General features: G+C 44.7%; 3 protein-coding genes and 1 pseudogene across 8 annotated transcripts; 2 read left to right on the top strand and 2 right to left on the bottom strand.

The window, feature by feature from the left end:
• The first annotated feature begins 34 nt into the window (after positions 1 to 34).
• On the top strand, positions 35 to 5,218 carry LOC100845605 (protein ecdysoneless homolog). Its single transcript, XM_003572202.4, has 5 exons — positions 35 to 1,338; positions 2,089 to 2,421; positions 3,389 to 3,528; positions 3,635 to 3,795; positions 4,721 to 5,218. Exons 1-5 carry the CDS (start codon positions 170 to 172, stop codon positions 4,889 to 4,891), a joined length of 1,974 nt encoding a protein of 657 aa, XP_003572250.1. The 5' UTR covers positions 35 to 169; the 3' UTR covers positions 4,892 to 5,218.
• A 697-nt stretch (positions 5,219 to 5,915) lies between these two features.
• On the top strand, positions 5,916 to 14,631 carry LOC100841964 (pentatricopeptide repeat-containing protein At3g24000, mitochondrial). 6 transcript variants are annotated; one of them, XM_024461855.1, is made up of 5 exons: positions 5,916 to 9,367; positions 10,029 to 10,170; positions 10,262 to 10,363; positions 10,454 to 10,545; positions 14,405 to 14,631. In XM_024461855.1, the coding sequence occupies exon 1, from the start codon at positions 6,339 to 6,341 to the stop codon at positions 9,108 to 9,110; it is 2,772 nt and encodes a 923-aa protein (XP_024317623.1). In that variant the 5' UTR covers positions 5,916 to 6,338; the 3' UTR covers positions 9,111 to 9,367; positions 10,029 to 10,170; positions 10,262 to 10,363; positions 10,454 to 10,545; positions 14,405 to 14,631. The 6 variants fall into 6 exon arrangements, with proteins under 6 accessions (XP_024317623.1, XP_024317624.1, XP_024317622.1 ...); XM_024461856.1 differs by lacking the exon at positions 14,405 to 14,631 and adding an exon at positions 12,665 to 13,569; XM_024461854.1 differs by lacking the exon at positions 14,405 to 14,631 and adding an exon at positions 11,661 to 12,110.
• Positions 14,632 to 14,700: 69 nt separating this feature from the next.
• LOC100841657 (probable glycerol-3-phosphate acyltransferase 3) lies at positions 14,701 to 17,203 on the bottom strand. The gene is made up of 2 exons (XM_003574517.4): positions 16,340 to 17,203; positions 14,701 to 15,840 (listed from the first exon to the last, which is right to left on the bottom strand). Exons 1-2 carry the CDS (start codon positions 17,111 to 17,113, stop codon positions 14,917 to 14,919), a joined length of 1,698 nt encoding a protein of 565 aa, XP_003574565.1. The 5' UTR covers positions 17,114 to 17,203; the 3' UTR covers positions 14,701 to 14,916.
• A 5,093-nt stretch (positions 17,204 to 22,296) lies between these two features.
• LOC112272156 lies at positions 22,297 to 22,392 on the bottom strand (annotated as a pseudogene).
• Positions 22,393 to 24,510: the final 2,118 nt, after the last annotated feature.

Raw genomic sequence — 24,510 nt, 5'->3', positions numbered from 1 at the left:
TGTATGATCCAACAAATCCTCCCCCCAATTCCAGCGCCTTCTCGCACCGCCGCAACTTCCAGCCTTCCACCGCCCCGAGTGTCTTCCGGACTCCGGAGAGAAAACTTCCGAAGCCAGCGCCCCCAAAAACGCCGCGCCGCTCCAGTAGTCCAGCCCCCGCCAGGCCGCCATGGCTGCTGCCGCCGCCGCCGCCTCCTCCTCCAACCCCTTCCCGTTCCCGACCCGCCGCCCGCCGGACGACACCCTCTTCTACGCCGTCTACCCGCTCCCGCTCCCCACCGGCCTGCCCACTCCCGCCCTCCTCGCCTCCCTCCAGTCCCTTCACCTCTCTCTCCTCTCCCACCTCGCCCCCTTCCTCTCCTCCCACCTCTTCCATCGCGACCCCTTCTCGCTCTCCCTCCCCGCCGACCCCTCCTCCCCCTGCGCGCTCTGCGCCTCGCCGCCCTTGCCTCACCTCCACGGCGCGCTCCGCTTCGGCGACTCCCTCCCCGACGAGTGGCTCGCCGTCTCCCTCCTCTTCGCGCTCACCCGCGCCTTCCCGGACCTCGTCGCGCGCGCGTGGGACTCCGACGGGGACTTCCTCCTCATCGAGGCCGCCTTCGCGCTCCCGCGCTGGCTCGACCCGGACACCGCCCCCAACCGCGTCTTCATCTTCCGCGGGGAGCTGCACATCCTGCCGCCCTCGCTCTTCCCCGAAACGCCCTCCCTCGAGGCCGCGCTGGCCGCCGTCTACGACGGAGTCGTCGACACCCGCGCCTCCGACGCTGTCCAGGCCGCCATACAGCGCCGCATCGCTGGGATGCCGGAGAAGGCGTCGGAAAACCTCCACACGGCTCGCGTCATCGTGCCGGCGCCCGTGGCGAAGGTTCTCAAGGAGGAGCCCTGTCTGATCGCCCGCGCAGTTGAGGGGTTCTATGACCGGGACATAGACACCATGAAGCACGCCGCGAGGATGGACAAGTTCCTGAAGGGTCCAGGCGGGGAGGGAGTTGAGATGGTGAGGACGTCTGTGCGTATGACACGAGCAATGTATGCCCAGCTCATGCAGCAGAGTTTCCAGGCACCGAGGGGTTACCCCATGCCAAGGAGGGAGGAGGGTCCGGACAGGTGGAGGGAGGCAGAGCTGGGGATGAAGATCGCGTGTGGGTTTGAGATGATGTACCAGGAGAGGCGGCGCGAGGGAGAGGAAGGGAAGGGGAGCACATGGGAGGTTTACAGGAAGAGCTTGGAGGCGACTGGGTGCTTTGAGGGGTTGGTTCCTGGGTCGAAGGAATATAAAAGGGTCATGGAGGATGCAATGCAGTATTACAAGAGCACGAGTTTGTTCTTGCGAACAAGGTAATTTTTGTAGCTCCTATATGTGGATTTAGCTATGTCTGGGTGTGCCAGTATGAGCTTTCATTTAGTTTCAACCCTTGTACAACCTTTTAGGTTGATGACTATCCATCTACTCCCTCCATCCCACAATAAGTGACGTGGATTTGTATAAGAATCTATACAAATCCACGTCACTTATTTTGGGACGGAGGTAGTATTTCATTTGGAAATTACAATGGTAACAAAACAACAATTTTCTGTAATAAAAAGAAAGAAAGTAGTGGTAATTGTTGCAAAAACCTAAAAATGAGCTCGTGCTCCTATGAGCCTGAAATTGCCAACAATTTTTTTTTTTTCACATTTTCAAGTTTTCAAAAATTATAAAAAAATCAACAAGTATATATGGATGTATGCTATGTACATCCAAATTTTCATTAGAAATATGTTGATCTGTGGGCTACACGAAAAAACTAAATGTGTACATTCATAGAAGGTGTGCCTTTTGCTATTAAAAATCCACAAAAAAAATTGTGTGTAGCACACATGTTAATAAATTTGTTCATGAAAACTTACTTATATGTATAGGAATTCTATATATATATATGTGCATATTTCTTTTCAGAATTGTTCGAAACTTCAAAACATTGTTTCTGACTTTTAGAAATTTTCGGCCTCACTGGAGCCCGAGCTCTAAATGTCTGTATCCTAATTGTTGAGGCATGTTTAATGTGAATCCTGGCAGTGTTCTGATACCACTGTGTTATTTCACAGGGAGATACTGAGTGCACCTGTCCATCGAATTGATGAAATCCTTGCAATGCCGTACTCAGCTGAGGATTTTCAAGGCATTAGCCTTCCCCCAAGTGATGATGATTCTTGGTTGTGTAACGGGGAGGATGAGTTGAATGCGGAACTTCAGGAGAGGCAGAAGGAAATGGAAGAGTATGAGGCTGTAAAGAAGAATAGAAAAAGTCAAAAGCAAAATGTCTCTGGCAGTTCTAGCTCCCAGCCAAGCGAGTTTAATCTTGGAGATATCACAGACTCCATGCAAGAATTTGTTAAAAAAATGTCAAGCTTTGAGGGAGCTGAAGTTCCTTCAAACAGGTTTTCCTCTAGACGCAGTTGTAGTATCTATTACATTGTTAGGCTCATTCAGTGTTCCTTCTGTCTTCAAAAGCACTTATTTCTATTTTCAACGTAACAGTTACTAGTTGATCAACATAACAGTTACTAGTTGAAATCATTTTTTTAATATGTAACAGCAAAAATTTTCGTCAATTAGTAATGATCCCGTAGTTGAACTGGCCCATAGTTGCCAGTCTGTCTTGTTTTTAGATGATTTACCTTTGCTTGTTTAAATATAAGCAGAGCATATTGCTGGCTTGCTCAAGTAATTGCGTTTATATGTATTGTATGCTTGATACATAATTTTGTTTTTGTACCTAAGTTTGAGCCCAAATTTATAGTATTTTTTTATTTCCATTAGATACATGTCTTTTTTTACCATTCGCAAGCGCACTGCCATTTGAAGAAATAGCATTGGTTTCTGCCCTGTCAGAACTCAGAACTATGATCCATTATGGTTTAAAATGCTTAAAGTAGTCTTAAGGTTTACGCTTCTTTCACTAGAAATGCAGTGGCTCCATCGTTCTTGTTGCAACAGACCAACAGTTATTCCTTTGTTATTGTTGGTATAGGAAGTTCTTCAAGGAATGTCAATTGATTAAGCGTGACATTAAAGAAATATGTGATCAGAGATTATTTCTCTGGCAAAAAGCATACATGACTTGTGTTCATGGGCAGATCCAGCATGTAGCCAGTGGGGGCCAATGCCCCCACTCAATTTTGATATACCATTACAAATTTTAGATTTTCACCATTGATGCCCCCTCTAATTTAAGTTATACCCTCTTAAGAATGTTTAAGTGCCCCCTCTCAAGTTTTCTGCTGGCTCCGCCCATGCTTGTGTTGTGTAAAAATCTGCGTAGAATTAGGCTTTGTAGCCATTTATGATGCTCATGTTCAACTGTATTTGTCCTTTGTTATTCATCAATTCATTTTGTTCATGTAGGAAAGACATGGAATCAGTGGACCTGGATGTCGACCAGTTCTTCAAGGCCATGGAGTCAGTGTTAGGAAGAGATTCACAAGAGGAAGATGGTAATGATGGTGAATTCGATACAAAGTCCTTCTCATCTGACATGGACTTCGGTATGATTTTTCTTCACAGCTTACTAGTTTTAGCCTTCAGTTTTATGGTTGGGCTCTGGTTTGGGGTGAACTGGACATTACTAATTCAGAATGCTCTATGGCACAGATGATTCTGATTATGAGAATGATTCTGCTGAAGAGGCTGGTGACAAGGATATGGATGATTCTTTCATGGAATCATATTCAGATGCTTTGAATAAAGAACTAAGTAAAACCACTATTGAGGAAACGTTTTCTCGAGCACAACGCCCTAGCACGAACAAAGAGGTAACCTTTTTTTGGGATGTTGCAAGCTTTCATCTTGTGATCTTGTCTTCAGAATAGGATACTGCCATGTGGACTTCTTGCTCGAACTGCTTAAATTGGTACTCCCTCCGTCCCATAATAAGTGACTCAAGTTTGCCCAAATATGAATGTATCTATTCACAAAAAGCGTCTAGATACATGTAATGTTTCGTCACTTTATATGGGACGGAGGGAGTGCATTATGTACATCACAGTTTATTGTACTATCTGCAGGCTGAATTCGTTGTCGAAGTATTTTAAGGAAAAAACTTCCAAACATACTTCATATCCTTTCAATTGTGTTTTCAGCATGTGTGGGTACAAGTGTGGAATCAGAATCAGATTACAGGATGCACATACCCTCGATTTAAAATCATGGAGTAATTATATTCTTTTGTTCTGATTTCCCTGTGAGTAGTTATACCATGTAAGATGTTATTATGTCATGCCATGCTGTAAACACATAAGCACATGAGTTGACTAGTTGGATATGCTCTACCCAAACCTGCGAAGTTTACCATTTTGCTCCCTGCATCGTCCTTTTTCAGCTACTAGCAAATAACAAACCACTCGAGGACATATCATCATTAAATAAATGTCGGTATTCCATGTCCTTTGTTGCATCTCTATAAGCGGATTTTTCTTTTGTTATTTTGACTTCCCAAGGATAAAGCATCAACTCAATGTGGGTATCCCATGCATGGTCTGTTCTTTTCCGTTTCCATTAGCAGATTGGTTTGTGTTATTTTGGAATGACATGTTTCTACTTTTTCCCTTTTTTTGCAATGTCGAATTCATTACATACTTGACGCTGTTTTGGGCTTGTGGCTCTAGCTACAAGTGTTGTCCGACTGGATTAATCCAGTAATCCTGAGCATCGGTGTGATAAGTTTGCTTTGCCTTGCAGGGTCCCTCAAATGCTGATGATAGTGATGGGGATATGGCTCCAGTTGATGTAGATTTGAACCTTGTGGAGAGTTTTCTTAACTCCTACTCGTCTCAACAAGGCCTTCCCGGCCCAGCTTCCAATCTGCTTGGACTTATGGGTGTAAAGGTACCTACGGATGGTAAAAAGTAGTGATTTTGTTCTTTTAGTATACACTTGATATTTCAGAAAATATAGGAAAAGCATATTAGTATGTTACTTCTCGAGGTGTTGGTTAGCTGCCCAATTTGTTGTGGGCATTGTATCTTATTATGTGTGTAATCCCAACTTCTCAGAGGTCTTGGTTAGCTGCCCAATTTGTTGTGGCATTGTATGTTATTATGGGCGTAATCCAGACTTAGATTCTTTGGTTAGCTGCCAAATTTGTTTGGCATTGTATCTTATCATGTGTGTAATCCCAATACTGTACTTTGCAAATCCTCAGAAAAGGAAATATCAGCATAACAAGATAATTACTCACAGAACGCTTTCACTTGCTGACCAACAAAATCAGAGGCAGATTCAACCCATTATGCAGTGAGAAGTGAGAACGCTCTGTATTCATGAAGTATGAATATATAATGTATGGAGAGCTCTCTGCCAGTTATCATTCTCTTTACAATGTTTTGTCTCTTGTCGAAGTTGCTTTAGCGAAATCCCTATACTGCGTTCGGTAGGAATCTTTGTCATCCTTGCCGGGCCTGTTGCAGAGCATGTGTCAATCTTTTTAGGGGCAGCAGGTGAAACAGGTGACGTTGATAGAGCTGCTGTCAAAGCAGTGTTCAGCAAAAGATTGTTAACCTGCGTTTGGTTTGATCAGGATAATTTTAGCCTATTCATATTCTCCATCTACAACTCATGCAGCATTAAAACAGAGATACACATTAAAACTGTATATTCTGGTTAGCACTGTGTCTGTTCTGCCTTTTCCGATGCTGTTCCTCCAGAGTGGTCAGTTTCGCTGTCAAACGGTAGAAATGCCGTGTTTGGGCTAACGAACAGAAATGCAGAACCGTCCGCACAAGTGATGGTTTATTGATATGGTGCTGAGTAGTTGTGGTTTCATGATATTTAACTCAAACATCTATCTTTACGATGTTGGTAAATTGTTTTGAATTTGTTATACTTTGTGAATGATGAACTGGTACGAGTATACCATAACACCAACCAGCATGCCTCGTCTCCGAGCTTCCAAGCGACACTTCTTTTCCTCTCTGATCGCGCTCCAAAGCGAGGGCGCTCATCTCCCGAGCCGCCAGCCAAGCTGGCCACCAAGTGCTACCGCCACTGCACGGCCTACCGACCGCCGCCGCGCCTCTCTCGCGTCATCTCCACCGCCGCGCCGTCATGCCCACCTCCATCCCATCCGTCTCAAGCCCTCGGCCTCCTCCTGGCCGGTCACCCGCACCCTGCCGTCGCCCAGTTCCCGCGCGCCGGCTTCTCCCACCTCGCCGACACCCCGCTCCTCGCGCGCGCCATCCACGGGCTCGTCCTCCGCCGCGCGCTGCCGCTCAGCTCCTTCCATGGCAACACCCTCCTCGCCTTCTACTTCCGCCGGGGTCGGTCCTCCGCGGACGCCGCGCTCCACCTGTTCGACGCAATGCCGGACGACCACCGGACCCCGTCTTCCTGGTACACCGCCATCTCCGGCTGCGTCCGGTGCGGCCGCGACTCCACGGCGTTTAGCATGCTGCGGGGCATGCGCGAGCGCGGGGTCCCACTCAGCGGGTTTGCGCTCGCCAGCCTCGTCACTGCCTGCGAGCGCTGGGAAGAGGGACGCGCATGCGGGGCCGCTATCCACGCACTCACACAAAAGGCTGGACTCATGGTTAATGTGTACATCGGGACAGCGCTCCTGCACCTTTACGGCTCACAGAAGCACGTGCTGGACGCGCAGAGGTTGTTCTGGGAGATGCCCGAGCGAAATGTCGTGTCATGGACGGCGCTGATGGTGGCTTTGTCGTCGAATGGGCACCTGGAAGAGGCATTGGGATATTATCGCCGGATGAGGCGGGAACGCATCGCGTGCAATGCAAATGCGTTTGCGACGGTGGTCAGCTTGTGTGGGTCTCTCGAGGATGAGGTGGCCGGGCTCCAGGTGTTTTCCCATGTCATAGTTTCTGGCCTACAAAGGCAAGTCTCTGTAGCAAATTCACTGATTAGCATGCTTGGGAACTTGGGAAGGGTGCATGATGCTGAGAAGCTCTTTTATCGAATGGAGGAACGTGACACAGTATCCTGGAATGCTCTTGTATCGATGTACTCACACGAAGGACTTTGCAGCAAAAGCTTTCGGGTATTTTCAGATATGCGCCGTGGAGGATTGTTAAGGCATGATGCAACTACTTTGTGCAGCCTGATATCTGTTTGTGCCTCTTCAGATTATGTCAGCTATGGAAGCGGAGTTCATTCCCTTTGTCTCAGGACTGGTCTACATTCTTATATTCCCGTCGTTAATGCCCTGGTTAATATGTATTCTTCTGCTGGAAAGTTGGCTGATGCCGAATTTCTGTTCTGGAACATGAGCAGAAGGGATCTCATATCGTGGAATACTATGATTTCGTCCTATGTGCAGAATGGTAATAACATGGATGCGTTGAAGACGCTAGGTCAGTTACTTCATACTAATGAAGGTCCAGATCGCATGACATTTTCCAGTGCTCTAGGAGCATGTTCAAGTCCAGGAGCGTTGATGGATGGTAGAATGGTTCATGCCATGACATTGCAGTTAAGTCTTCACCACAATTTACTGGTTGGTAATTCTCTCATCACGATGTATGGGAAATGCAATTCCATCGAAGATGCTGAGAGAATATTTCAGTTGATGCCAAATCATGATGTTGTTAGTTGCAACATACTTATTGGTAGCTATGCTGTGCTTGAGGATGGTACCAAGGCAATGCAAGTATTTTTTTGGATGAGACGTGGTGAAGTAAAGCTGAATTACATAACAATAGTAAATATCCTAGGTTCATTCACATCTTCAAATGATTTGCGTAATTATGGATTGCCCCTGCACGCATACACAATACATGCTGGATTCTTATCAGATGACTATGTTAGTAACTCTCTAATAACGATGTATGCAAAGTGTGGTGATTTGGAATCAAGCAATAATGTATTCCAAAGAATCATCAACAGAAGTGTTGTTTCCTGGAATGCTATGATAGCAGCGAATGTTCAACATGGCCATGGAGAGGAATCCCTAAAGCTCTTCATGGATATGCGGCATGATGGAAACGGTCTTGATCACATTTGTCTAGCTGAATGTATGTCTTCCAGTGCAAGCTTGGCATCACTAGAAGAAGGCATGCAGCTACACGGTCTTGGTCTGAAGTGTGGGCTGGGCAATGACAGTCATGTGGTTAATGCTGCAATGGATATGTACGGGAAATGTGGGAAGATGGATGAAATGTTGAAAATGCTTCCTGATCCTGCCATTCGACCTCAGCAGTGCTGGAATACATTGATATCAGGCTATGCAAGATATGGATATTTCAAGGAAGCTGAGGAGACATTTAAGCATATGATTTCGGTGGGGCGAACACCAGATTATGTAACATTTGTCACTCTCCTCTCAGCTTGTAGTCATGCTGGTCTAGTAGACAAGGGTATTGATTACTATAATTCTATGTCTTCTGTATTTGGTGTCTCCCCTGGAATAAAGCACTGCGTTTGCATTGTTGATATCCTTGGGCGTTTAGGGCGATTTGCCGAGGCAGAGAAATTCATTGAAGACATGCCAGTCTTACCAAATGATCTAATATGGCGGAGTTTGTTGTCCTCCAGTAGAACTCACAAAAATCTGGATATTGGGAGGAAAGCCGCGAAGAGACTCCTTGAATTGGATCCTTTTGATGACTCAGCTTATGTTCTTCTGTCGAACTTATATGCTACAAGTGCAAGATGGTCGGATGTTGACAGAGTAAGAAGTCACATGAAGACCATCAATTTAAATAAAATACCTGCTTGCAGCTGGCTTAAGCAGAAGAAAGAAGTAAGCACCTTTGGTATTGGTGATCATAGTCATAAGCATGCAGATAAGATCTACATGAAACTAGATGAAATCTTGCTGAAGCTCAGGGAGGTAGGTTATGTTGCTGATACCTCATCTGCACTGCATGACACGGATGAGGAGCAAAAAGAGCAGAATCTTTGGAACCACAGCGAGAAGCTTGCATTGGCATATGGCCTTATCACTGTTCCTGAAGGATGTACAGTAAGGATATTCAAGAATCTCAGGGTCTGTGCAGACTGCCATTTGGTATTTAAGCTGGTCAGCATGGTATTTGACCGGGAAATTGTGCTGAGAGATCCCTATAGGTTCCACCATTTCAAAGGCGGCTCATGCTCCTGTTCAGATTTTTGGTGAGATAGATCAATGTGTAAATTGTATAGACTACAGAGATAAGTGGTGGAGCAAAAAAGAATTATTTCAGTGGGCACGTCTACAATTATGAACCTACAAGATGAGTTCTATGCTCAAAATCTCAATATTGCCACTAAATGCTGTTGCCAACCTGTTTGATCATGGTTCTTGGTCCAAATTAATAGTGATATATGGAATCCGAAGAAGCAAAGCTCTTAAAGAAATATCTAATAGGACTGACACAGCCAACACAGATGCAGGTTAAGATTACCATTTATCACTTTGATGATTAGTAAAAAAGTGCATCAGGGATCCGCTCGTGTTCTATTTATAACCAATTATCATCTGGAGTCAACCAGCAGTAGAAGATTCATGACATGATATTTTGTGCATCTACTGAACATGAGCACTGCATCATGTCAGTTACAGCTACTCCTTTGTTCCTTAGTGTTGAAATTATCTGTCCTTCATTGAGTTACATACTGTTGTACTCTGCAGTAGGTTCCATGTGCACAATTAAGTAGTGATTAGACATGACTGTTACTTACTCTGTTTAGACCTTAATAGTCACATGGCCTGCTAGGGCTAATCTGACCACGAAAGAAATCAAGTCATATATGAAAGTAGAACACCTAACTTCCCAACCCATTGATTGATTTTTCTATTTACCAGAGCACAAGTTATGCCTGAAAGTGTCTGAAAGTGTAGTATTTCATTCATGTTTTATTTACCAGCAGGAGGCTGATCTTCATTGCACTTGTCTCATACATATATTGTCTTTTCGAGGTTGTTTGTAGTTTGAACATGCTTGCATCTTCTCCAATCGCACACTGCTCATCCTACCACTCCACTTCATAAGCTGAAAGGATTGGATATATACATAACAATAATTGGCACTAACCAGCAGACACTTTTGTCCAGATCCCAACCATATCTTGCCGCAATTGAATTCATCTGGTGTGATCAACTTCCTGGGAGCTTTCCAGATAGCCATTGGATGCAGAACCAGAATGATTGTCCCAGATGCCTTTTATTTGTCAGAGAAGACTTTTTGGTTATTTAGGTATGGTGTTTCACTTTCACCTGGTCCTTCCAGCTCCATTGTAAATGCACAGTTTTCGACTGTTCACTATCTGATCTGATGCAGTTTTCAGGCTATTACTGTTCTCTGGTTCAGACAAAATTCAAGGGTACTGGTTGCTCGCATTTCACCACTGTTTTGCTGTTCTTCTGGTTCCTAGTACCTGCTCTATGTGGTCAGAGGCTGCCCTGTTTCATTCCAACATGAGCTTTTCGTTTCCCTGTTCTTGACAGGCCCTTCCTTACCCACCTCGTTTGTGATTCAGATTCAGGTCAGAGAAAGAGGGAAGAAACAAAGGATGCCGAAATCATCCTTCTGTTTATCACACATGCATTCCAGCCGGGGACACGTGAGAAGGTACCTATCAGCGGCCTTTTTTCCCCATACGACACAAAATTGTTTTGGGTTCCACTATTTAAGAGGATGGAACAAAATAGATCCAGGTTCAAAAACAAAACAAAAAGATCGGTGAAGCAGTTCTGCACATATATGTTATGCCGAGGACTAATAACACACAGAGGAACTTGCCGTTACAAATGACTAAAGGATGCTGAACAACTAGAAAACAGACAGATCCCAGCTACCATTTTTCCAACAGAGGAGCAACCTGGCAGCCACCAACATTGTTTCAACCGGATCCAGGAAAGAGGTCTCCATCTTCAGAATCACCTGCCGCGTAATGGTCCTCCATTCGGCGCTGCACTATTGTCACCTTTGATCATCCTTGTCCTACATCCTAGAGTTTAGCTGCACGAGCCTGCTGCATAGTATCTTTTTCTTCTCCAGTCTATAAACCTGCCCAGCATTTTAGGACGCAGCAAGCATAACAAATCAGCTCAGCAGTTGATATTATGGGCTTCTTTCCAATTTCCAAAGCATGCTTGTTTCTGAGTTTCCAAGTAGCGCAACATAGATTAGCCAAACTCACTATATTTAAATTACATCTGCCCAGCAAAAAGGAAGAGATCCACCTGTGCCCGGTAATACTGATTAAATCTAATAGGGCCACCCATCCCTAAATGAACTTAAGCTGCCCCCACACTCAAACAACAGATGATTTCTCCTCTGTTACTGGGAGATTGTTCCCTGTTTCATTTTCAACTTAGCTGCCCCCACACTCAAAAGAATGGATTCTTCTTCGAAGCAGAATCTACAGATGTCATCACCCATGTTATCCTTGGTAGCAATGGCAGATCAACCAGAGCCTTAATTGCACAGAGCAGAGAGTACTCCCAAGAGCCAGTAGCACCTATCAGCGGCCGGCCATGGTCGCCTCGGAGGAAGTAATTGACCGCCTTAACTTGGTTTGACACCTCTGCTAGTAGCTTGCTGCTTGAGGCTCTGTTTGTTTGGAGTTCTGCTTCAGCTTTTGGTGCTTTTAGCACTTTTGAGATTGCTAGAAGCACCACAAGCTGAAGCAGAAGCCCAAACAAACAGGTCCTAACTCCACTACTACTGTGCCTTGCGTGCAGCGGTGGCAGTAGTACAACACACGCCTTCCCCATTACCGTGTCAACAATCAATGCCTGTGGCCTGCCTAGTCGATCGCATCGCCGGGTTTGCTTCAGCGGGCAGTAATCTAACTAATCAGTGGGTGGTGCAGTGGTGGCACCGGCCGGCGCTGCCGCGCTCGCATTTACGCGGCGTGTCCTGGTTGGGCGGTTCATGTACTATGTACTCCAACTGTAGATATGTGTAGTCTTCGCTCGATTCCTCCAATTTAGAGCCGGTCAGGTGGACTCTACTCTTCTGTCGAGCGTTTTTTCCTTCTGTACTGTAGTTCTGTTGCAGTTTTTTGCAATGATGTGCTGTTCTGAGATGAGCTTTTTTTTAGTTCTTTTTTAAACCTCTGAGATTTTAGAGGAACAGCGTGCTTATATATGTTAAAAATATGAAAATGGAACATCATGCTTATGTCATAATCTGAGAATACCTTCCCACTTCCAAGAGTCGACATGAAGCTGCCCTTCCCAAATATTTTCCTAATTCTTGCCTGCAGTGATCTCTGATCCTCAACATAGAATGAATTATTCTCTTATAGTACTGCTCTTCAATAGTCGGTTAAGGAAAATTAAGTGAAAATTTCCATACTGCCTCTATTTTCTTTCCATATAGTCGGTCAAGCAAGTTTGAGTTAGTGGTACTGCAGCAGTATTATCTTGCTTGAACTATTACAGTTGCAAACACACATAAGACAGAGACAAGAGATTAGTTCTCTTGCTTTCGAGTTAGTGGTACTGCAGCAGTACATGTGCAAAGCTTTTTGTGTCAACATATATGGCTTTCACTATCAGTGCCCATGATCGCGAGATGAGTGAGGACGAGGAGGTAATGGCGGTCTTAACTCAACTTGATGGGGCTTGCTCTGTTTTTTACACAGGGCATGGACGATTAGTTTCTCTCATCCTGCAGTACACTGATTTGTTTTTCCTCTCCGTCGTCTCGTTTTATATTCCCTTCATTTTGTTTGCCATAGGAAGAGGTCATCCTATTTACAGCAGGTTCTATTTTTCGCCAATTCTCAACAAAAAAAAGATAGTATGCTCTGGCCGGAATTACTTGTCGGGTGGCGATTGGCCCAACACAAGAATCATGGAATCCTCACAGTTTTGGCTTCTGAGTTCCAGGAGACAGGAAGTCTAGATCTAACTTCAAAAATATTCCCTGGGATTGTCAAATTAAAATTCTTGAGGAAACAAAATCACTGTTTTAGATTTGTGAGGTAATGATAGAAAATTATTTGTCGTATAGCTTTTCCTGAAACGAAAAAATTGGGGAAATATATCCTCCAGTACTAATTTGTTGTGTCATCTTCAAGTCATCAATGAAGTAATATCACAAAAGTTGCAGTACTCCCTCCGGCCAGAATTACTTGTCGAAATATTACATGTATCTAGACATTTAAAAAAAATACATAATCCATATTTAGGCAAATTTGAGACAAATAATATGGGTCGACGGGAGTGTTATAAATTCACAGTGTAGTCACTACTGTTAATTCTACTGCTTCCTCCGATTCATATTAATTGTCTCAAATTTGTCCAAATATGGATGTAACTATGCCTAAAAAGCGTCTAAATACTTGTAATATTTTGACAACCGATATGGATTAGAGGGAGTACCAACTCCGTGGTACTAGCTGCTATATTGTACAGTATCACCTGAAATTGCATAGATGGAATAAATATCGCAATAAGAGTCACTAAAACAAGAAAAAGGCAAGAACACTAGACGGCTGCAAACAGAACAACAGCAATCAAACAAATTAGCACGCCAAACTTAGCTAAGCAGGAAGAAATAAATCTAATATCTAATTAAAATAGCAGAAATTCTATGGCCTAGATTTGACAAAAGTTATCGTAGGGTCTAGATTAATTAGATCTAAGATATGAAAAAAAAAAAACAATCTGAGTTCTGATCCGTATGTACGTGGAAAGTCAGGATTTGTTGAGGATACGGGAAAACAAACAATTGGAACAAACTAACGTAGAGAACCAAGGCAGCCATCATCGATCCCATCTACCGATCGATACCCTCGCGGCCTCGCACACACAAGTAGCCCGTAGCCCCCATCCTATCGTTCCCTCGCACCATTGTTCACAGTCAAGAAGCCGTCGTAGTTCCCTCACACGCATAGGCAGGAAATCGCCATCAATGTGTTCTGTGCATCGATCCCTTGCAATTCCACCCAACTCGACATGGTCGCCGGTGCTCAATAATTCAGTCAGCGGCCGTGTTCTGGACGGCCTGCAAGTACGATTGGCGCATTGATGTTGCTCTTTGCATTCATTCGATTTCTTTGGTACAATCTGCTCTCATTATCTTGCTTGATCTATCATCTACTTCTGTTCGGTTTATTCGATCAAAACCGAAGACTGTACCGAACTTGGACCCAAATTCTCAGTTACTCCCTACGATCCTAAATTGTTGTCGAAATATTACAGGTATCTAGACACTTTTTAAAAATAGAAATATCCATATTTGGGCAAATTTGAGTCAAGAATTTAGTATCAGAGGGAGTAATAATTTTTCAAAAAACCCATCGGTGTAATATTTTGAAAACCGAACTTCTCTCTAAACCGAGAAACCGAACCGAACGGTTCATTTTAACTGAATGCCTAGGCCCACCTGTCACAGAAACTCGCCGGAATTTAATACTCCCTCCGACCCATAAAAAATGTCGCTAAATGACTAAGATTGCGTTGATGCTTGGCAGGAGCGTGTTCGACCTCAAGCAGTTCGGAAAGATGGCCTCACTGTTCATGAGGGACGAGGACGTCAAAGATTTTGCTGGGAAACTGTTCTACATGACCAAAGGGGATCTAGGCGTGTAGTGTTAACTTCTGTACACGCAACAAAGGAAATACTAACATATTGGATAACAATTTCATTTCTTATTTACGAAAAAGGAAACATGGACGCAAGTAAAATACGTATTAGGCATTCAGTCTGTGGCTGGGCATAGTCCGAACGAAATTTAGTCAACTCAAAATAATCTAATCATTCCGATTATTTCGAAAACAACTAAAAATAAAAATACATGAAAAATATCATTCATTATACAACTCTAGCCGCACAATCTGCGCGGGTCACCCCGCTTGTTAAGAAAAAAGAACCAGAAGTCTGGCTAGCTAGAACTATTTTTTTTTAGTTCTAGCAAGATCAGGAAACAGAGAGAGTCTAGCCAGAACTAATTCATCATCATGACTTACAGTATATCCTTAGAAGTTAGATCTTCGTCGCTGCAGGAGCAGGAGTAGAGGAGCACTTGCCATCGTTCCCGGCGAGCATGAGGTACTTGTCCTTTCTGGTGAGCATGGTGCACCCGTATCCAAGTTCTTCCCCCATCTTCCTCTGCACGAGGTTAGCCACGTCGGTGCTAGGCACCTTCCCTTCCTTGGCCGGCGCGGTGCGCACCCGGTCCATGAACTGCACCGTGTAGCACATCCTCGGGTTCACTATGTAGTAGAGCGGGTCAAGGCACTTTAGCCCGCCGGCTGTGGTGGCGTAGAACATGGCTGTCTCGACGGCGATCCCCACGGGCACCACGTTGTCGGCGAGCTCGGCGAACAGCGGGCTGAACCGGAGCAGGTAGGGTTCCCGGCAGGTGGTGCCCTCGGGGCAGACGACGACGAGGTCGCCCCGGTCCAGGAGGCGTGCCATGGCATGACCGTCGCGCTCCCGGTCCCGCGTCAGGCGCACAGTGCGACCGATCGGGGAGATGAGCTCCGAGAGGCGACTGAGGCTGTATGACACGGCGCGGACCGGGCGGTCCAGCGCCACCGACACGTACACCGGGTCGATGAGCGTGCGGTGGTTGCACACGAAGAGCTGCCCGTGGCGGCCGCGGCCCCCGACGCCGGCTGGAGGTGGCGGCGAGCCCTTGAGGCGCCACGACATGCCGGTGGCGGCGAGGATGGGCGTGGAATAGCGGTAGGGGACGGTGAGCGAGACGGCCAGACGGGCAGCTCCAAGGGCCATGCCGAAAGGCAGCCATGTCAGCATAGCCAACGTGGCGCCGGCGGTCGGGAGGAACGCGAGGCGGCCGTCGTGGAACACCACTGGCTTGAGCTTCCGGTGGTGCAGCTGCCTGGGCCGAGGCTTCGGCAGCGCCGCCGGTGCCTCCTGATCCCGTGTCACGAGGTAGATCTCCTGCTCGATTCGTAGTAAAGTAAACTGTTGTCACAAGCTTCCCATGTACTTGCACAGTGCGGAAAAAGCTAGCTAGCCTTACAGAATGTTACTGGGAATATATAATTATATGCTTGACTACGTGCAAACTTTTTGTGCATGTACTAAAAAGGGGTCATTAAGCTCGTGACTTTGAGTTTGAGGTCTTGTTTTTGTCACTAGTTTTAGTAGGAAGGCATGAATTTAATCATCATCACGAGCAAAAAAGGGTAAAGCATGTACACGTACATACATGAATGATTAATTAATGATGGATCGGCCACGGCACGGCACCTGCTAGTTTGAGCAAAAAAAGGCAAGAGGAAAAGGGGCATATGCATGTGAGCTTGCGAAGGACATGTACTGCGTGCGTACATGTATAGTAACAAGTTAAGAAAGATCAAGACGTGGTAAACAAAACATGCATGACAAAGGAGCTCATGCATGTAACATTTGTGAGCTTAATGCATGGAGTAATTACCTTGCAATAACGGGAGATAGGATGTTGGAGAAACTCCACGGATCCAGAGAACCCCACAGCATCATCCACCGTGATCTTCTTCTTCAAGGCCTCGTCTCCACGACCATCTTCCTCCATGAGACCGGTGTAGAAGCCCCAGAGCACCTTCATCTCCCTCCCGACGACGGCCTCCGCGCCGAGGTACTCCCGCAGGAACCCCTCCACCATCACCGTCGGCATCCTCCTCGTCACGCACACCACCCTCGATCCCCCGCTCGTCATCGCCTCGATATCGATCCCGCCGTCCGCAACGTCTTCCATGAGCCACCTGGGCAGCACGGCGCGGCCGGCGTGGAACCGGTTCTCTCGGAGCCCACAGAAGGCCGCCATGGCCATCAGCCTCACGGCCGCGTCTTCGCCGCCGCCTTTGCCGACGCAGGCGGAGAGACAGAGGATGATCGGGTAGAGGAGGAGGAGCAAGGCGCCTCGCAGGATGCCCCCGGCCTCCAGGGCCACGAGCATGAAGTAGGGGAAGAGGGATGACGATGATGAAGACGAAGACGATACGAGGAGACCGCCGTCGATGTCGAGGACGAGCGTCCGCCCGTCGGTGGCGAGCTTTTCGGCCGCCATGCCGGGAGGAGGATGGAAGTGCAGCGAGGCAGGGTGCTGCTCCCGCGGCGGCGGTGATGAGGTGGAGCTGGACCTGCTGGAGATCGGAGGCCTCTTGCCGTGGAGGAGGAAGGAGAGCAGCGCGGAGAAGAGCCGCTGCCAGAGCTTCTGCTTCTTGGCCATGGTAGCGAAGTAGCTAGCTAGGTGGTCGATCAGTACAAGATGCACCTGTGGTGTGGTGTTGGATTCCGGATTGAATTGGAGGAGTTAGAGAGGGTGCGGTATATATAGAGGAGAGGACACAGCTGGAAAAAGCTAGTTAATTGGCTAGCTGGAAGTTGCATGCACCGGCTAGTTCACCCCAAAGACTTAAACTAAGCTGAGATATCATATGGTTAAATGGGTCGCCGTCTGCAGACAAAAGATTAAGGCCTCGTTCGGCAACCCCAAGTCTGAGTGAATTCCATTTTCTATCCTCTACTTTGAAATTTAAATTATCCAATTTAGTGGAAATTCTCTAATCTTACCTCATTTAGCGAAAGTTGTGCCAGAGTTTAACCCGTTTAGCGAAAGTTGTGCCAGAATTTACTCCATCTAGCGAAAGTTGTGCCAGATTTTACTCCATTTGAAATTTTGACCTCGTTCCGACATGTCAGACCCACTCAAGAAAGAAAAGATAATGGTACCAAACGATTGCCGGGACCAAGAAAGTTAAACACACTTGCAACGTACTAAGCTAGTTTGGTTCTCTTGTTAGCGATATTCTGCACGTATCATCAACACGTTCTGCAGCTCACTCACCAAGCCTAGCTAGTCTTGTGCTCTCTGTTGTTTTTGTGCATGTATTAGTTCTCTTACTGCATGAACTCGGTGTCTGTAGCTTCCCTGAATCCGTGCTGTCGGGTTGGTTCGAAGCCGCCATCTTCCTTCTCTGTGTTTTATATACGGAGTATAATGATAATATACTTAATTCAATCATTAATACCTATCCTTTACTACTGTACCTTCCAACATCCAACAAGAAGGAAGTGCGCGCGACGTGGAGGTGAGCGGGCCGGGGACAGTGCGCGGGTGCTGGACGTGAGCGGGCTGCGGCGCCCGATGGCCGGGACTGCACGCCGGCAAGCCGTGGGCGTCCGCCACGCGAAACCGCTGGCGGGCATGAACGAAACTGCTGTGGGAGCACTGACCACAGCTGCAAAGCTAGTGAATAGAGTTAAAATATGGCACACGGTTGAGGAATACGTAACAAGTTATGGATAAAATGTGGCACACGGTTTTAAATTGAGTAAAGCACTGTCACAAATTAACTGTGAATAGGGGTAAGAGGTGAAATTCACACTGTTCGTACTGCGGCATCAATCATCTATATGTACGTAAGAAGGGAAGGGTGTGATACATGATTAGGGTCATGTTAGGTGATCGATCTATGCATGTAGATTTGATGTAACCTTCATGCATTTTCTACTTTCTAGTGCCTGTGTGCTTATCCTGGCTGTTATGTCATGTATGCATTGCCTTCTCTCGTGACAAACTATGGCCATCTAGCCTTTTTTGGTACCCAGGCCCAGCCATGGGTACAGGCTCTGTTATGTACTCTCGAATTCACAAAAGACATGACCTTTCGGACACATGTCTGTAGTCAATTAATCTTCTAAACTTTTGACTACATGCATATATCATGTTAAATATCTATATATTGGAAAGTTGGATCTGAAATTGTGTGTGAGTGTGCGCTTCAATTCCATAATATATAATGTCACTTCCTCCCAAAATAAGTGTTGTGGATTTGCATAAATTGTTATACAAATCTAAGTCATTTATTTTTATCAGAAAAGGTAGTGCTTTCTCGCATGTTTTTGGTAGTATTGATCGAATTTGTGTTGATTTGACAGGCTGAAGACAGAAAAGGATTATTGGCCGTTTGTTGCGTTGACAGAAACAGGGCAGAGACTCGATCGAGCAGCAGCTGCAGCAGCTCTACGTCGTGTCAAGTTTGGCCAGATCGACTGGTGGAGTATGTTGTTTGTTTGCAGATCGTTCACGTCAGCTAGTGCTAGAGGGTACGATTTAGACCCCAACCAAGTTCGATAGAAACTTGACGTGATTAATCCGGTGCCGGATGTTAGGGTGCCACCACCTGCTAAGTGCTAAACTCCATGGTCCACGATAAGCCTTGCTTGTGATAACGACGACGGATACATGTGTCGCCATCTGTGACCGATCTGTCCGGTCTCTCCGCGATTAGCGCTGTGATCTACGGCGACGACCATGACGGCTCGTTTTTTCTCGACTCCAAGCCAGTGGAAGAAAGAAGAGGAATATTTTTTGCCTGATTGGTTGTATATATATATATATATATATATATATATATATATATATAGACACACACACACATTAGATACGCATTAGCTCAGCTGGGTAGGTCAATCTGGAATATGTTACACGGTGGCGGAGGGAGGGACCCAGGCCAGCCCTGGTCCTGGCTCCTCCTATAATTTGGAAATTTTACTTTAGTTCCTATATAGCATTTGTTATTTTATCATATAACCTTCATATTTTTACGTTTTGCCCCCTCCCCCCTCCTCCTCCTACAAATCATCATTTCTATTCTGACCCTTCTTGTTTTTTTTTCTGCCTCCACCCCTGATGTTACATGCTATGTTCGGACGTTTATTGCTACAAAGATTAGTGGAGTATGATATATTTGGCCAGACAGGGCTGTTGCGACAGTCTTGACCGTTGCAACACAAGAATGGGTCCTTTTGAGTCCGCGGCGAAAATGACGCGTGACCGTATTCATAACCAAAAGTGTCACGAAGCAAATGAAGACCTGAAAATTGTACCACATAATATGTTTCCTCTGATGTGTAACCAGCGCCAAACAGATCCTTCACTTGCAATTTCGGAAATTTTTGCTCCAAAGGTGAAATTGGTCAACCGTCTCCCCCTGAAAACGACCAAACCTATATTTCGTTTCACTCAAATTTCTCAAAGGTGGTGTGATAGATGTTTTCCAATAGACAATCACTAGCTGTGGATCGCCCATTTGTCGACTAGTCTACCACGCTTTGATCTATATAGAAGTAGAACACCTTGTGTTATAAGCTAGCAATGCCGACCTATATATAAAGCACATCAATAATGTACAAGCTCTGTTCTGTTCTGAACTATGTGTGCATGCAATCTATATGATAGATAGTGTTCTATGCCTGAAAAAAGAAATCATGTTTTCTCGAAGAAATTGGAGGTTTGGTTCTCAAACATGTTTTATACCCTAAAATTCATGTCTCCATCTTTCACACATGCTCATTGTGCATGCCGGCTGCCGCATAGGCATGCTCATTGACTATGATGCTCATGATTCATGGATGAGGCCGAACCAAGTAGGCCCGATAAACCATGGCATGACTTCTGGCCCTGCTGCAGCGAACACATCCTCGACCGCTCGCCCGCTCAACCTGTGTAGCAGGACTCCGTGACCCATCTATGCTACCACAAGTTCACAACATACAGCAAAAAAAAAAATTGTTCTGGACTGGAAAAAAAGAAACGTTCATGTATTTGCAGTTGAAAAAAAAGGCAAAAAAAAAAGTCCCTGTAGTTTAGAAGAGATATTCATGCATCAGCTGAGGGAAAAAAAATGTGAGAAGCATCAGTGTACAACTCAATGTCAACATATACAACAAAGCTGTAAATCACGGCCCATGCAGGGCCCAACAAATGCTTAGAACAATCTAAGTATAGAACACGGCTCATCCAAAACATCACTGACAATCTACCGTCTCAAATAGTTACAGAAAGGAAAAAAAATCTGCTGTCTGAAATCAATCTGACCGTGGCTGAACTCTCGCTCCATCTGGTGGTGCTCGTCCCCGCAGACTTCACGTGTTACTCCACTAGGGCTCCATCCGGTTTGGTCTGTCGGATTATATTTTCAGGATCGGAGAGGATGAATGGACGGTTTTGAATCTGGTGGCTCCGCATGCAGAGGCGTCTCCCTACTGAATGATGAAACAATGTTCATGGTTCGAACTTCATTCGAGTCTCTAATACTCCTATCTCTGAACTTCCTTTGAGGTTATTGATTTAATTTCACGTAAATATCATATCAGCTCTTGCAAATGGTCAACCGGCCTACTATAACCAAGTTTGAATTCTTATACTGACTTGGTGTTCTCTGAATATTATATAGCAATACATATCTACGTGAGCCAAAAAAAATTAAAGATATGTAAAAATGTTCCCCGTGCAATTGTGCTGGACACCGTGCTATACTAAAATAAAATCAGTTCATCCTGTACGACAAATTATGTCTTTCGATGCTCACTGCTATGAAGTCTGCAGGGTTTACATTAGTGGAATACAATATTTTGGCAATGCGTGCAGACAGAGGCGAAACAAGCTTTGAGTCACGCACTTCATCGCGAGGAGATGCGCAAGTTGGAAAAGACAGGTGACCAAAATGAATAACCAAAGTTGGAGCTGCAAATTTTCTCACATAAAACGGATTCTCCATCGTGTAACCAACGCCAGATAGATAAATCTTCACTTGCTATTTAAAAAAAATTGGGTACAAGTGTGAGATAGATCACCCCTCTCCCCCTGTAAACGACCAAACCTATATTTTGTTTCACTCCAATTTCTCAAAGGTGGTGTGATATACTAGATGTTTTTCAATTGCCAATCATAAGCTGGATCACCCATTTGTCGACTGGTCTCTCAGTGTACAACGCTTTGATTAATACCAGACACCTTGTGTTTTACCTAGCAGCTCCGACTTAGGAGTATATATAAAGCGCATTAATAACATACTAACTCTGTTTTGTACTGTCGTGTTCACAGAATTTGTATGATATATAGTGTTCTGTGCCTAAAACATTTTTCGTGTTTTCTCGACATACATCGCAATTTTCATCTTTCAACATTTTAGGCAGGACGTGACTCAAGATTCATCCATGGCTCATGAATGAGGACAGACCAGGTGGAGCCTCCCCATATAACCCATGCATGCCTCTTGGCCCTGCAGTGAACACATACATTAGCATGTTTTTTTAATGTCGTCTTGTAGTTCGAAAAAATCATGCATTTCCCACAAAAAAAATGAAAAAAATTTGTACATGTATTTGAAAAAGAGATATTCATGCATAAGCTGAAAAAAAATGTGGTGCGACTCCTTTTTAGAGACGCGATCTCAAATGACTTAACTTGGCACTACTTCACGTGTTGCAAAAAATGATACCAGAGAGAAGATTTTTAAGACTTCAATGTAATTCTTAGTTGTAAGAGTTATTTCGCAGTTTTTTTATTCATAATTCAAAACATTATAACTGTAATGGTTGGTGATTATAAATGAAACTACAAGTGATTTTTTTGACCATTTCTTGATTTGTGTGTGTCATCCTTGCGCATTGGCTATGCTTCTCTTCGTCGTTCCAATTTTATCGGATATCCTCGAGGATACATTACAAGTGATTTAGAAAAAGAGAAAGCAAAAATAATCTACCATCTCAAATCAATCTGCTTGTGACCGACCTTTGTCGCCAACTCGCCGCCTACGTGCTTCCAACCGCGTAAAAAAATCAATTTATCTTATCACTCAGCTCAAACGATTCGGATGTTCATATATTTACAATTTACATATAGTGAAGTATGATATTTGGGCAATACAAAGAGAGGCCTAGCTTGCTGCAACAATATTTTGACCGTTGCAACACAACATTGAGTCATATACTAGACTTCGAGTTGAAAATGACAGGTGACCAATTTAAGAAACAAAATTGTCAGTAAGCTATTTGTGTTAAATTTTGGAAAAATAAGGCTTGATTTTGTGCCCTTTTAACTAAAGCCTTTAGTCATTTAGAGCATCAACTACAATATTAACAGCATAGAGGAAAAATGATCTCCATGTCTTTTTAGTTCTAGAAAAAGTCCTAAAGTCTCATTGACAGCCACTAGTAAAAAATTGCATGACCTAATCTAAATATTTATCAGGAAACCCCTTAATCTGGAGAGCTTTATAAAGAAATATCCAATTGACTTTATCATACGCCTTTTCAAAGTCCACTTAAAATAGAACATCAGTTTCTTTGTTCTTGTTAATCTCATGCATAGTCTCATGTAATGGAAGCATATCATCTAAAACATTACAAGGTTTACAGCGGTTGGCGATTTTAGGAACCGTCCAACCTAGTTAATCGAACGGTGAAGAAATAAAAAGTACTGGAAAGTACTAAAACAAAAATACCGAAAAGTATCGGAAAGTACCAAAATTATCAATTTATTTTTCGTTAGGCATTGGATATGTGACGTGCGGTTCAGACGAGAGGTGGGAATCACACCCATAACTTTAACGTGATTTTGAGGAAAAATCCCTTGTTTCTTTCCCTCTACTCTGAACCGGCACCCTCTTGTCTGTGTCGATTGCAATCCCTAGCCTGAGCTTTAAGGAGGCCGACGGCTTTGTGGAGGCGCTAGCGGCGGCAGCCACGGCCCCATGCGCTGGAGGCAGAGGTTTAACCCCACGCACGGGCGGAGGATCCCCCAGGAACGGGGGCGGGCGGAGCTGCCCCCACGCGCAGGCAAAGGTGGCCCCATGAGCCGGCGGCATCCCCATGCTCTGGCAGCAGCGGCAGAACCACGCGCAGGCGGCGTCCCCACGCAATGGTGGCGGCGTCCCCATGATGTTAGCTAAATCGAAATGGAAGATTGCCCTTTGAATCTTTTTTTGGAAGATTGATGTTAGCTTAGTCGAATTGGATGCTCTTTGTTTATTGAATCGAATTAGATGCTCGCTGTTTCCTGAATTCAAATTGGTGCTTGTTGTTTGCTGAACCTGCTCTTTAACCTGAAGCTGTTATCTGCTGTACAAAATAGCAATGGTGTTATGCTCGTTGTAAAGACGAACGCTGGATTTTTTCTGTACCTGAATCGATGAAAGATTTGCTGTTTTGAACGTGAAACAGAAATTTCTGGAATGAGATAGTACGGAAATTTCTGGAATGAGATATTTACTGAGATCTCATATATTATGACAATGTACTGAAATCTCTATCTTTTGGTGAACAAGAAGCATTCAGACTTCGGCAATAGGTTTACATTTTGTTTATGAATATGAATATCTCATCAACACAAAACACAACATTCAGATTTAGTATTCAGATCAAGAGATAAGCTACAGTTTGACATGTATTGTGGAGCTTTAACAAAACCTACCCTTGGCCTTGTCGTAATTTATTATGTTTCAGAAATGTGTCTGTTTTGGCACAAAAACAATCAGATTTACCGAAAACCTGATTTGCGGCAAAACATAAGTGTTTCATTTCTATGATGAGGTGACCAGAACCATGCTACAAAATGTATGCCATGAGATTTCCATACACTGACATAATACATGAAATTTATGTACATTCACATCCAAAATACATGAGATTTTTGTACATTCACATTCAGATTGAAAAGCCTGCCTAAATAATTACTCCCTCTGATCCTAAATTATTGATTCAAATTTGCCTAAATATGAATGTATATATTCTTAAAAAGCGTCTAGATACATGTAATATTTCGACAACAATTTAGGA

This window comes from Brachypodium distachyon, chromosome 3, assembly GCF_000005505.3.
Source record: "Brachypodium distachyon strain Bd21 chromosome 3, Brachypodium_distachyon_v3.0, whole genome shotgun sequence".
NCBI lineage: Eukaryota > Viridiplantae > Streptophyta > Magnoliopsida > Poales > Poaceae > Brachypodium > Brachypodium distachyon.
The sequence above is the reverse complement of the archived record's forward strand: the minus strand, read 5'-3'. Positions and strand labels throughout refer to the sequence as shown.